This window comes from Dermacentor albipictus, chromosome 1, assembly GCF_038994185.2.
Source record: "Dermacentor albipictus isolate Rhodes 1998 colony chromosome 1, USDA_Dalb.pri_finalv2, whole genome shotgun sequence".
In the NCBI taxonomy this organism is placed as follows: domain Eukaryota; kingdom Metazoa; phylum Arthropoda; class Arachnida; order Ixodida; family Ixodidae; genus Dermacentor; species Dermacentor albipictus.
The window spans coordinates 230,338,957-230,353,261 of NC_091821.1; the positions used below are offsets into that span (position 1 = coordinate 230,338,957).

The following is a 14,305-nucleotide window of genomic DNA, read 5'->3' on the forward strand; positions in this document are numbered from 1 at the left end:
TGAGCCAAATATTATTCCTGTACATGCAGCAGGGTGCCAACAGTTTCACTTGAAAGGCTGATTGCCCTGTCCTCCAACAATCCGAAACCCTCACAACATTTTTGTATTATTCTTACTTGAAAGTAAACACTATAGCTAGTGTGTCAATTTTTTTTTTCAAATGTCACAACTAAGTGTGCAGAAGCAAAAGCAGAGAAATCTCATCATTGATGAGGTGGTGGTGTCACATGTTAGCATTTTTTTCATATCTGCTTTTCGTTGTGAGCAAAAATATTAAGGGGAACCAAGGGGTTCGGTTTTTCTTACTTATGACCGTATGAAGGAAACAGACAATGAAGCCAGACAAAGCATAGGGGCTGCCATGGCTGTGACTGGCGCTGGCTGAAACACCCAAGACTAGATCTAGTTCATGTTCACAAATACCCAAGAATGCAGACGAGAGGATAGCTGCCATGGTTGCTGAATGTAAAGCACTGCACTCATGAAGTAGACGTGGGTTCAGCTCCTACCTGTGGCAGGTTGTCTCTTCATCCACTTTCATTCTCCTATTCCTTATTATTTATATGCATTTCAGTTAAAAATAACAGTTGCTTCTCCCTATGCTTTCTCTGGCTCCGGTGTCTCTTTGCCTCGTATGGTTGCTTTCTGTTGTGTTTTGTCGGCCAGAATCGTGATGATGGAAGTCACTTGACATTTTGATAAGATTATACTCACTTGTAATAGTAGTTATTTGGTTTTGTGAGACTTTGAGACATAATTTGTCATCATTGCCTTGGAATGCAGTCATAAGGAACCATATTCTATGTTGTACAAGTTGCAACCTATGAATTGTATCCTTATAGTTCCGAACATTTGTTTTGTTAGGTTTTCTCCAAATGCTCTCAGCCATTTTGCAAAGGACGTTGTTGGTGACACAAGTCAGCTCAGCTCACAGACTATTCTGCTGCAGCTATTCTGTCTTCCATTGAAAAGAATTGGCGAGTACACGCGGCTTTTCAGTAGACTGCTTGCCAGTATGGACCAACACGTAAGTCGAACTTATTTTTGATCTGGTATTGGGGTGTATTTTTCAACACGTAAACATATGATTTAGCATTGTATACTGGGTGTCTCAACTATCATGCACCAAGATTTAAAAATATGCAAAATCCATGTAGCTGGACAAAACCAAGGCAATGTTGTTTGTTGTCGCTTGGAGATACTCAGGAGTATCTTTTGCATTCTGCCTAACTAAATAAAAAGTGTCAATGAGAAAATCGTAGAGCAACATGAGAAAGTCCCGATACGGCTTCGTGTTGCGTAATACGTGCTACATAAAAGTGTTTTTCCGATCGTGAAAGAAGCCCACGAGTACATACAAAGTGCCTCCAGTGGCCAGTCGTGTGGCAATTTTGTGTGTATTTGCAGTTCTTGAAAAACCCCTCTATTGAAGTGAGCAGTAACAAAGCAAGCTCACAAACATGTATGCCTATCATGCCATCACCTGTGCTTACCACTGGCCTGCCCAGAGACTATGTACTGAAGAATACACTTTAAACTTCTGTTGTGTTTTTTTTTTTTATTTCACCTGTCTTGAGAAAAATTGTCTTGCATTTCCTTAAGTGCCTGTTGACTTTCAATTAGTGCCTGTGCCTTAGAACTGGGGTTTTCCTTCCAATGCGTGTGGATTCAATGCCTATTCTATGTACTAGGTGAGGAAATAAGAAAGCTTGTATGCTCTAGGTAGGGTTCTGTATTTTCACAGCTTATTTTGGGTCAAAATCAGAAGGTGCTTATCAGAGTTAATTTTTTCCACATAATTCAGAGTTAATTGAAGCTTTTTTTATGGCTCAATGAAATTGAGTTTTTCTAATATTTTAATTGCTAATCACTTCTTAATTTCCCCAATACCCTCAAAAGCAACCATGACTGTTAAAAGCAAAACAAGGGAAATATAGCTGCTGGAATGTTTTTTATTTACAGTCCACGTTCACAAAAGCAGAAGGGCTTATCACTATTACAGCTTAGTGTACATATTTAACAATTTTGGAATTGGACATTGTGGTGCACTCTTTGTGGTTTATGGAATAAAGCACTGAGAATGGCCTTTTAATGTTTGCACTGGATACAGAAAAAGCCAGTAGATCTTGCACATTATGTGAAATGAGGGGCCATTTTCGAGCACGCATCCTCTAGAAAACTAGGGGCTCAATGGCTTTCTCAACGGCATATACCCAATACTCTGTGAACCCATTGCCAAGTAGTAGTGTCATGCTCGCAGTGGTAAAGTGACAGAAAACACCGAATCATGTGTCGAATGCTGCTGGCAGTTCCCCCTACATGTTTGTGTTCAAGATCTGAGCTTGATTCTAATAATAATAATATTTGGGGTTTTACGTGCCAAAACCACTTTCTGATTATGAGGCACGCCGTAGTGGAGGACTCCGGAAATTTTGACCACCTGGGGTTCTTTAACGTGCACCTAAATCTAAGCACACGGGTGTTTTCGCATTTCGCCCCCATCGAAATGCAGCCGCCGTGGCCGGGATTCGATCCCGCGACCTCGTGCTCAGCAGCCCAACACCATAGCCACTGAGCAACCACGGCGGGTAAGCTTGGTTCTAGAATGATTCGCTGGTGTACTGCAAATCGTGAGGAATGTGTTGCTGCTCCACTGCTCCACTTTTCAGCAACAGCAACATAGTTTTCTTCTTAGCTGTTAATGACTTCACAGCATTTCTCCTCGTCTACAATGTCAAGTATTCAGTTGGTGTTCGTGCAGAGCCAAGCATGAGGTTGCGGGATTGAATCCTGGCCGCAGTGGCCGCATTTCGATGGGGGTGAACTGCAAAAACGCCCATGTCCCATGCATTGGGGGCAAGTTAAAGATCCCCTGGTGGTCAAAGTTAATCTGGAGTTCCCCGCTACGGCATGCCTCATAATCAGATTGTGGTTTTGGCACATGAAAATCCAAAATTCACTTCCATGCAACGACAGTGGCTGGTGTGCCTTTCCATAAACTTGGCAATAGCTGCAAGTACATGTCAAGGAGATGGTACACATCATGCAAAAAAGCAGACTCTCCTTTTAGTTCCCTAATTACTGAGAGCAGACTTAATTTTTCTTTTGGAACCTTTGCTTGATGGGCAGGTTGTGTGAGGAGTTTGTTGTCACAAGGAACACTGTTATCTTCTCAGACATTTTCCGCGAAGCTAGTAAGGGCATGGTCACGTGAATACAGCTGAGCACCCTAAAATTTGGATTGTTTTGATAACTCTGAATTGTCAATTTTTATAACAGTGAGTGCTTTTTGGATTTTATGTGATTGTACTGAAAATGTGGAACCCTAACTATAGGTGGCTTTTGAACAATTCTATATTGCCTCGCTTTTTCTTATTTTTTTTCCAACATTGGCTTACTAGACAGACAACTGGCAATTTTTAGGAAGGACCAACCTTTGCATTTCAGCTATCTGACTTGCCAAGTTGCCCAGTTATACATAAATTTTCAGCAGCAGCTTTCTTGGTATATTGAATTAATTTTGATGAAACAGACTTAATAATTCTTAGTGTTATCTACTGTTTTGGAACACTGTAAAAAAGTGCATAAAAATTACAAACACTGCGCATTGAATATACCTATACATATAAGGCTGACTTCTGTGCCCATGTATACTGCATCAAATAGAATACCAGTGGTAACGCAAAAGCTCGGTACTTTCTGAGAGTACTAGATGCCTGATCATAGTGCTATAATGCTCCATAGTCCTGCCGTGATGAAAGGGAAAAAATTGGTCTTTTATTTTTTTTAAAGTCTGATATATTGTGCTAAAGGCTTTCACTGTTTCATTCATATGATATGACTAAAGAAAAATCGGGCCCTTGGTTTACTCTCTTCTCGTTCTTCAATGTTAGAAGACACATATGTAATGCATGATAGATAGCAGTGTGTGCATCTGTGCTGTTGTCTTCTTTCTAGTTGCAGATCCTTGATCCAAATGAACGTGGTGTCTTATAGCAGTTTCCTATTGCTATCTTTTGTTCCTTAAAGGCCAAGTACAAATAAATTTTGGACCACATAAAAAGGCTGGCTTCATATTGTGTGGATACATAGGAGCCTCCGTGCAAATATTTACTTTGGAGCTGTGAGGGGATGTGTTATGAAAAGCTTACAAAACTAGACATTTTTGATACTGGAACTAAGTAAAATGCCACCATTACTGCTCGCCAAAAATGACACATAACCCAGAATGAATGTGGCACCTGTGCATGACCTCCAAGATTGGAAAGCGCCTGCGGCCCAGTGAAAATTTCAGAAGCCATCTTCTGGAATCGGCCTTATATCAGCTAACCATCAGGTGGCCGCATTGTCTGCTGAGATGCTGTTTAGAAGGTTTTAATAAAGGAATGAGACAATTACCAACCCTGCAGCTTTGCTTAGCTTCCTTCGATAGCATATACTACCCATTTAGAACCAATTTAGCCAAAGCGAAGCTTCGTTGCAGTTGGCCAATGCGGGTTGTACACGTTGTGTGATTGTTGGAAGAATAGATAACTATTGCTCCTATGCATACCATAATGCCATACTGTAATATGCTGATACCTTTTGCCAGTGTCTGAAAAATGTTAAAACTGTCAAATTCCAAAAGTTACATTGAAGTGAATGCAGCAATATTGAAAAAAAAAAAACAATGCCATTACTGCCAATAAGGAAAAAATTTTGTCATAAGAAAATTACTTGCCTGATGTCAGTATGCTGAAATGCCTACAGAAGAACAGCTAGTTTATTGATTACTTTGTCTCTGTCCTTTTATAATATGTTTTATTTGCAACTATGTTCCAGTTCAGTGATGGTAACATGTAAAGCCTCGGGTTAGCCATGATATTAATGGACTTGCATATATTCTTATTATGTGTAAATTATATATTATTTGTTGATTGTCTTCAATTTAAACTCGCTTTTCATTGAGAATTCAAAGCTCTAAAAGTGCGTTATGTCATACACATCAATTCAAGACAGTGAAAGAAAAAAACTTGGAATATGGAGTTGTGGTGTGTCTGGCATTGACAATGTCAACAGTGCGCTAATTTGAGCCCGTTGGTACATACCTGGGCAAAGAAATAGTGCTTTTGAATGGGACCAGCACTTGTAATGTAGTCATCTCTTGTCCCATTCAGAAGTACTGTTTTGCCCAAAAATCACAATGTCGTTAGTGGATAATTAATGTGTGCTTGCTTTTTCAGAGTAACTATTTTTCTACTTGCAGACAAAGCTTTGGAGTAGCCTGCAGTCCTGCTTAAATGAGTGGCTGGCTTTGTATGATATTTCAACTAAAGAAATGAAATTGGCGGAGTCAACAAAATCGTTTTGGGACTCAGTGAGCCAGAAGCTAGCAGTAAGCATTCCTTCTCATTTGGGATATTTTTATTGCTTCAATTCTTAAAAGAAAAAGCAATGTAAATGCATAATATAAAATGTTTAAAATGTAGAAAGAAGTCAGAAAAGAATATATAATGCTTGTGGTAATATGGCTTTCATGGCACTTATGGCGTGCCACCCTCCTTGTCCACTTTTCCACATTTATGGCAGCTGTTTGAACCACGCTAGTATACAGATTCATGCTATTTCATACAATGTTTCAAACATTGTGCTTGTCATGGGGCGTGGACATTTTCATTGGGATTGCATATTGTTGCTTATGCTTCAAAGTTAGACTTTTGACTAGCAATCTATCTAGCAATGTATCATGTATCTAGTGAATAAGTACATTAAGGTATTCTAAGGGAACGTTCACACTGGGGCATCTGGTATCTAAAGTGGTGCGGAATCCAATTAGGCAGTGCAAGTTTTGCCGAAAAGGCCCTATTCGCACCAATCGGTTTCATTCTGATTTTTGCCGCCATTGCCGTCGGAATCCTTCGCTTTGGACCAAACACAATGTGATTAAGTAAGCACCACTGCCACTGTCGTCGTCTCTTCAGTAAATGTCTCTTCTGCTCCTGATGCATAGCTGCTTGCCAGGAAGCCCAGGAATATACTTCTTCTTCCTCAGTGCTTACCTTTTTGTTTGTTGTGGAAAAAAAAGCAGACAAGCTCGACGCGCTCGGCGAAAGTGGGGCATGCGGTCACACCCGGGATACCCCACACGCGTGTAAGTTACTGCATACTCGGCAGATGGCGCTAGTAGTAAAATAGTAGGCACTTCTTCCCCTCTACCCCCGCAATATTTGGAGGTGGCACGTTGGCCAAGCAATATGAACAACGTGGCATTTCAGTTGCAGATTTCCACTTGGTGTAGACACCGAATGCTCAAGTGTGAATGTGGCATAAAAGAGCATTACAGAAAGCACTTTCTTCTTCCAACATTCCTTTCTTCTCTTTCAGGACATATACAGGGTGCCAGAATGCCGAATGTTGCGTGACAGTAAATCGTACCCGTTGCAGCTTGTCTCAGCTGGCCGCTTTGCAACACATCATTTTGTGTTGTTTCATGACAAGTTTGTTCACTCACATGTAAGTGTTGTAATGGTAATAGCTGTTATAGTACGACAAGTTTCTCAGTGGCTAGCATTTGTGTTTAAAAGCATAGATAGGCGGCAGATAGGTATTCAATAAAAAGTGTTCATACTCTGGCGGTCGCACTAGTGAAGGTAATCGCAGCCACATTTATTAAAGGGGCACTAAAGAAAATACAGTCAACATGTTTTTCGGACTCTCTAGGGCCTGCAAAAATGTCCGAAAATATAAATGTATGCCTTTTACTGCCTCCAAGGTCTTAAGTCTCCACAGGCACATCTAAAACAGCTCGGAAACAGCTCTAAAACAGCTCAGAACAGCCTACCAGTACACTCATTAAGCATATTGGTGCTTGTACTGTGACAAGGGATGGCAGGTGCACACATGTATAATTATAGGTTACATACAGTGTCCCATGAGAGTTGCACATTGTCACGGAGCACATTGTAATACAAGCAGACAACACTTGCTGTGTGCTGGAAGTGCTTAAACGTAGTGATAAATAGTCATTGTGTATTCTCTTTCTGTTACTGTCTTTAATAGAAACAAATTAACCATTCCTACTATTACAAATAACATTTGTTCACAAAAAAAGTTGGAATAATTATTGATAACGCATTATGAGTAGCCATTCGAATAGCTCGCCCACGCCATAGATGGTGACGGGGTGGCTGAAAACTTACGGAAGCGGCGCCACTGCGATCAGTAGTGATGCTCATTTTTAAAAGATAGCAAATTACATGCCTTATGTGGAGAGATTAAATGTATAATTTAATGATCAGAAGAACCTATGCTAATGACTCAGTATGTTAGTACAAAATCGTCAAAATTGTTTCAGGGTTCCTCTAAGTTGAGGTAGAAAGACAGAGTATTTGTCTAGAAGTCTATCATCATTTTCTGTGGGCCAATATAGCACATTGTTGCATTATAAATAGTTGCTGAGGTTCCCGCTGCGGTTCTTCCGTTTAAATTGCTGGCGTCAAAGCTGATTTGGCATCATATCCATGTGACCTCCCCCTATGCCACTGTTATATCATTTGTAAACTCTTGCTCTATATACAAAGCGTACTGCTTGACGGCTGCAGGTGTTCTGTTTTTGTGAATCACTCTGGGGCTCTGCTTGGGATCAGGATGGATACGTTCACTTCAGCCTTCACACCCAGAGCGGGTAGGGTGTTTGCAAACAGAGAAAAGCGATGCTGCTTGCATTGGTGGGATGTGGGACATAGCAGCTGCTCTTTATGAATCAGAATTGCTGGCATCACACAGGAGAGGTATCATAGTGAACAACAGATGGCGCCACTTCGATTTTCTATTTTCGTCATTTTCTTGCGCATGAAAGCTCTGTTTTTGTTACGAATAATGAATTCGTTATTACAGAAGCCTAATCTTTCAATCTAGCTTGACTTAATATTTTCCTTTAGTGTCATTTTAAGGAAGCATCAGCAGCGAAGTGACCAGGTGTGCCTCTTGTCTTGGGTCACAGGCTAGTTGTTGTTCTCTGTGCAAGGGTGTCTCCATTCTCTTCATCCTCCTTGGTTGCCGACAATAGTAGCACCGCTGCAGGTGCCCTCCGCCTAGCGCACAGCGCATTATTCAAAAGTATTTACAGTGGTGTCACAGATAGGAGAAAATGTAAGGGTACAGTGAAACCTCGTTAAATCGTAGTTGGCTGGACGTCGGAAAAAGTACTTACTAAACGGCAGTACTGCTTAACCGAAATAGCATGATATCACCCACTTACCTGTCCAAAATGGAACTCGGAGTCAGTGTGATGAAAAGGGGGAAAAAGCAAGCAGTATTTATTCACTTCACACAACAAAAGTGTTATTTTCGTTTGATGCCGTGGTGGCCTAGCAGCGACAACAGTGGCCTGTCGTCGGCTCAGTCATAATTGGCTCATTTGCGCAAGATGCGTGAGGCAGCCAATCGCAGTCGAGAATTCCGATCCGGATCGGGCTTGATCGTGATCAAAAGTGTTCACTGGTATTACTGAAGCTGCGAGACAGCTTTTCAGCCAGCCCCCTCTTCTTGCCAAGCACTCGCATGGCAAACTTCTCATTGACATTGCATGTTTTCCGTGCATGCAGGCAGTAGCGCTGCAGAAGTCGCGGGGCACCTTTTTCATTGCAGGGTGCTGTTCTCATCATGGCGATTGCATTCATGAGGCAGAGGTTACGCGCAGCTTCTGCCACTGTCGGGCCTGAATCGTCCGTGCTGTCGCTTTCCATGTCGTCGTCGTCACTGTCACTGGTCAACACTTTGGCAACAACAGAGGCAACAATGGCGAAAAGTCGAATTTTGTAGCCGACATCTCTTCGTGGTCACAGCAGCGCTGCCGAGCAACTTCGCATTCTAAATGCCACACACCGTAGACAACAGTAGATCCTCCTCGTGTGCCAGCGCCGACTTCTTCGTATCACGTTCGATAGCACGAACGATGTCTATTTTTTCTTCTATGCTGAGCACTCTGCGTCTTTTTTATCCGAGCTTCGGCATTATGCAAGTCCTTCTTTGCACGATGCCACAACGCTCTCTAGCACGGCGCTGAAATGATGTTGATGTGGCTTCACATGCAAACGCACTAGGTGCTTGGAGGCCGCTCTGATTTCTGAGGCTTGTTGTTCTGCCGGGCTGTTCGATGGAGACGATGCGCTGCTGTGATTGTGCGACGAAAAGTGAAAACACTACGTGTTAACCGATATGTACGCAATAAGCTGGTACGGTTTATGCGGATGCAAAACATTATTTTCAATGGCCACTGAGTCGGCGATTTGACTTTACTACTTTTAAAACAAAACTAATGTTTAAGTGGGTACGGTTTAACAAGGTTTTACTGTATGTACAATGTTTGCTGTATAAAGTATTCACATAATGCACAAAAGCACGAAAATAGTTTTCACATTATATCCGCAAAGTTTAGGGCGATTGAAGAGAGAGTCAAGCTGGGAAGTCTTGGATTCTCTCACGAGGAAGAGGCTTGCTGTTCAGCATCAGTCAAAGTACGAGAGGAATACTGGAGTTTAAGGGCAGAGTGCTGGTCATTTGAAAGATGTCTCCACTAGCTGCTTATCTTAGCCAGTGTTTGTCGTTGAGCTTTTGATGGCTGTGTCGACACCAATAAGGACACCTTTGCACTGGCTTTGTGGTAGGGAATGCTGCCCTATGGAAACTGACTCCTGCGTACAACCAGAGGTTCACATGGTTGACACTGGCTGCTGCACACCGGGCAAGGCTTGCAGCGTTGTGATTCAGAAGCAGTAGGATGAAGCTGGGAGGTAGCACAGGCGCTGGGAGGCAACAAGAGGTGCTGTTGTAGCATTTTCAGACCATGTGGTGGGGTGCCCTGGTGTCCTACATAAGGGAACCCTTTACAGCATGGTCTTGGGTGGTAGTTGAGATGAGCTACGAAACTGACGGCATACAGGTGTAAATTTGAAAGTACTGTGTGGGGACACATAGTGCACCTGTTTGAAGAGATAACACGCAATAGGCTTTCCTCATGCCACTTTTACCATTGTCAGAGGTGTGCTGGCATCACACACAACGAGGCTGTTGAAGATGCATTGTTTTGGATTAATATAATGACGAGATTCATGGGATGGGCAGTGGAGCACCATTGGTGATAAGAACGGGTAGTAGCACATGTGGTTTAGCATAGTCACCGGCGTAGCCATCACATAGTGGTCACTCGTACTCATTAGATGCTTGGTTTCGTCCACGGTTGCATCGGGAGGGTGCTTCAAAGCTGTAGTAGAGGCTGATGGGTCAGTCAGGGGGTCGGTCAGATGTGATGAACATCAAGTTACTGTCTGTGGTGTTGTCGGAAGGAGTGATCAACACCTCTGACGTCACACACGGGGAAGTGTTGTGTATTTCTGTGTGCAGGGGCGTAGGTATGGTGTCATAATTTTGGACATGGACGGTGGGCACAACAGCCTCTGAGTCAAAAAGAGTAGCTGATACCGGGGCCAAGGCAGCATATTTATGCATGTTGTGGTGGGATGGCAGCGCGTCTTGGTCATTATGTGGAGGTGTCAGCAGAAGCACGGCAATTGGGGAATGTGGAGAAGTCTAGGCCGGAGTGTAGGTGAGGCAGTTGATGGCATGGGTGGCAGGCACGAGACCGTACGCTGGACATCTAAGTGGGCCAGGACTTGTGCCTTCATATCATTGTACAGGCAACGAGAAGGGCAGGTTGATGGCTACATCAAGCAGGAGTGAATACTGCAGAACCTCAAACTTGGAAGTGCTGTATGGTGATGAGGTTCTGAGCTATGGCTGCCTCTAGCCTGACATACGAGCCCTCGATGTCGCTATGCTTGAACTAGTGAAGCGGTGGGTCGGACTGTGCGCGTGATGGGGATGGAACAGAAAAACCATCACTTCGACGGCAATGCTTTGGGATGGTCCTATGTGTTTGCAATACAGAGGTCTTAGTTCCATGCAAGGTCATGCATAACTGGAAGTCCAGTGTTGTTGGCGACGGTGTCTCTCCTGGCTTGACGGGCCAGCCATATCTGGTGACAAGATATGTTTCGAGCTCATTATATGGATGGTGACAGGGTCCAGCAGTTATTTATGCAGATGGATAGAGAGGAACTTGATAGCCAGGTGGTACTTGCCTTGCTGTGAGCAGACCCAGCGAAGGATGACGTGGGCCTCCAGCTGGAGAAATTAGACTGCTGGGTTGCTCTTGTAGAAAGACGGAAGAGGTGGCACCGCCATCCACAAGTTGTCTTCATTGGGAGCGTGAGGTGCAGTTGCCATGGTGGTCCACGTTCTGGTCACCAATATGTCGAGGTTTCCAGTAAAGGCGATCGTGACCACATTTATTGCAGGAGCATCAGTGGCCTGGTGTATCGCTTGTCCTTGGCCGCCAGCTAGCTGTTGTTCTCTGCGTGAAGCTGTCTTTATCTTCCTCATTCTCCATGGTTGTGGCTAATAATAGTGCCACTATAATACCAAGGTGGGATTTTTCCAAAGAATGCATGAATCCAAAGACTGGTGTTCAACTGATTGAGCCACAAGTGTTTGGGTTAACAGGTGAGCACCTGCAAAAAAGTGCGGTCGTGCGCACCCATCATAAAAACGAAGCAAGTGAGATACTTGCAGTAATGAAATGTTAGATCGCTAGATGAGGTTCTATCAGTACTCTCATGCCTCACTAAAAGAGATGCACATGCAGCAGTTTCTCCTGCAGTTTCCGAGCACCCGCCTGTAAACACAGTAATTGCACACCTGTGGGAGAGCCATGCTGGTGAGTATCTCACGGTGGTGCTTTGAGTGATAAGAAAGGAGATAGAAATAAATTTTCTTGATGCCCTTAACTAAAACGACATGCATGAAAATGCCAAATATAAAGTGCACAAGCATAGGTGAGAGTATGCAGCAGTAAGCTAGGCGAAGTGGAAATATGCTCCCCAACTACTGCAGTGGCAGCCACCATAAAGCGAAGCAAAAAGTCAGCTTTGATGTAAGCTGAGTGTTGGAAGTACAGTAAAAAATTTGTTGAAGTCACGGAAGGTTTCAGCGCCTCTGGAAGAATGATGGGCCAGGCTTCGTTTCGAAAAGGCGAATTTTTTTCGAATGTTTGATGACCACCATATATGTACAGCCGTGACCACCTGGGATGTGTTTTTGCTGCTGTATGTTTGGCAGTGACGCCCAAAGGCTAACGATTGGTGGGGACTGAGATAAGCAAACAGAGCATGCCTGAGGCTGAAAGTGTTGGGGGAGGGGGTATTTGTCTATGTCTGCCTGCCGCTGCAGCTGTAAAATGTGACAAATGCTAATAAAAAACATATAATGCAAAATTGCTTTGGGCATACATTTGATATGTGGTTCTCCTCATAAATTTCTTGAGGTGGTAGTGGAAGAGGAGCATGACTTATAGCAATGACAAGCATTCTATGGTCAAAACTACTTATAGTGAAACCAGACATTTTTTTTATTTTTTACATTGAATAATGAGAATAGTCCTTTGAAAACACTGTGGAAAAGTATACAAGCACAGTGAGCTGATATCAAAGTGCCAACATTAGGACATTTTATAGAGTAAAATTCTTAAAATTTGGATTTCACTGTGCCACGAAATAATGACAGAACTATATGAATGCCAAATTGTTGAACAAATCTAAAAACAAAAAGAAATGCTGAAACTATCAATGTGCTTTTGTTTAGTAAAAAAAAATCCATCACCCTTGTTTTTAATTTGCACATAACTGCACAGAAACTGCAGTTCTCATCATCTTGTGACCTAGGTAGGCTGCTGTGACCCTTTTATAATGTAACCTTTCTCATATCTGCATGCGTGCACATTTTGTGGCATGCTGGTTGATGTGTGTCGTTCTCTAGTGATTCATTCATTGAATATGCAAGTTTTGTAGACAATGGGTAGCCTACATGGTACAAATAATGCGGCAGTAAATGCTCAAGAGAGAGAGAGATGAAGGAAAGGCAGGGAGTTTAACCAAGAGGCTGTTGTGCCAGGCTAACTGTCTGGGATGATGCAGTGCCAGCTTTATGAGCAGTTTGGCTTAGAAGGCTGAAAATGCAAGATATGATATAGTTTGTCCACTATAGTTTGTCCAAGTTAAAGCAAATTATTCCTTGTGCAGTTATCTCTTTTGTTGAACTTACTCTATGTTTCATAATTTTCCAAAGGTTGATTTGAAGTAAGTCCTAAACGGCTTCCTCACCAGGCCACACAGAAAATTTGGGTTATACACTGGAAGTAGTTGCGTGCCCTCTGAGGAGTGTTCTGCCACAAGAATTGTTCAAATTAATTAATAAATACCAGAGATATAAATATTTGAAAGCCGTGAACCTATGATTTCAGGAGGCGAGCCTCATTGCCAACATAGACACTCTCTCTACTTTTACCATCTAGCCTCTGCAAGCGAAATTCCTTCGCTGCATTCTCCCATACCGGAGCCGGAGGATCTTGTGACAAATATGTCATGGGTCCTGCCTTCTTTTTTTTTCTCTGTGTCGTGTTATTGCCGAGTGGTACACTTCCGTTGGCGGTATCCCGCACAAGCTGTTGCGTTTGTCTTGTTTCATGCAGCAAACAATTTTGCGCGCTCTACACGAGAACACCATTAGCAGTATAAGTCAGTGCCATAAATACTGAGGCAGACACTGAGGCAGACATCCTCTCATGAGCACTGAGGCAGATATGAGAGGATGAAAGTGCATGATCACAGCACTGGAACATGGTGGAAAATGGCATAGTATCATTCTCTGTGCACACTTGTGGGAACAAGCAGGTGAAATGGAAGTATGTATATCTTGATACAGTACAAAGTAAAACAAAAACACGTGGTCATTCGGTTTGTATGTTTTATTATTTCTCTAAACATTAATTGGTCTATTAAAGCAACAGATTAAACAACTCATGTTGCCTTGAATCATTCTTGAAGTCGCATGTCACTGTGAAGGACGTTGCGGCACTGCCATGTACTACGTAGGCAAACTTGTGTGATTGATGTCGACGCTCCTGCTGGGAGCGCAGCACCTGTGAGAAGGGCAAATGGTAGTTGATTTGAAATTCAAGCTCTTTCTGCCACATGTAGGGATATAATACTTAGCAGACATGATCGTAAGCACACATTGTATGCATTGCACTTGCCAGCTCAAAATGGCCAGACCTGGTGAGGGGCCCTTTAAAATGTGCACTTGCCTTGGTTCTGATGATGCTGATTTGTCGTATGCATTTAACTAAGGTGGTTGGTTACAAAGTATATGTTCTATCATTACCTGTATAGTATACAGCTAGTTGATATTTCTTTTTTTCCCCTTTATTTTT

General features: G+C 42.8%; 1 protein-coding gene and 1 long non-coding RNA gene across 3 annotated transcripts in view; one reads left to right on the forward strand and one right to left on the reverse strand.

Moving 5' to 3' along the window:
• Window positions 1-14,305, forward strand: part of Als2 (Amyotrophic lateral sclerosis 2) — a 100,480-nt gene that overhangs the window by 41,717 nt on the left and 44,458 nt on the right. For both annotated transcript variants that reach the window (XM_070531025.1, XM_070531026.1), the window contains 3 exons: window positions 865-1,027; window positions 5,246-5,374; window positions 6,364-6,492. In XM_070531025.1, the coding sequence (XP_070387126.1) occupies window positions 865-1,027; window positions 5,246-5,374; window positions 6,364-6,492 (421 nt within the window). The remainder of the gene's footprint in view (window positions 1-864; window positions 1,028-5,245; window positions 5,375-6,363; window positions 6,493-14,305) is intronic.
• Window positions 13,779-14,305, reverse strand: part of LOC139054279 (uncharacterized) — a 49,082-nt gene continuing 48,555 nt past the window's right edge. The window contains exon 3 of the long non-coding RNA XR_011511100.1: window positions 13,779-14,014. This is a non-coding gene — a long non-coding RNA (uncharacterized lncRNA). The remainder of the gene's footprint in view (window positions 14,015-14,305) is intronic.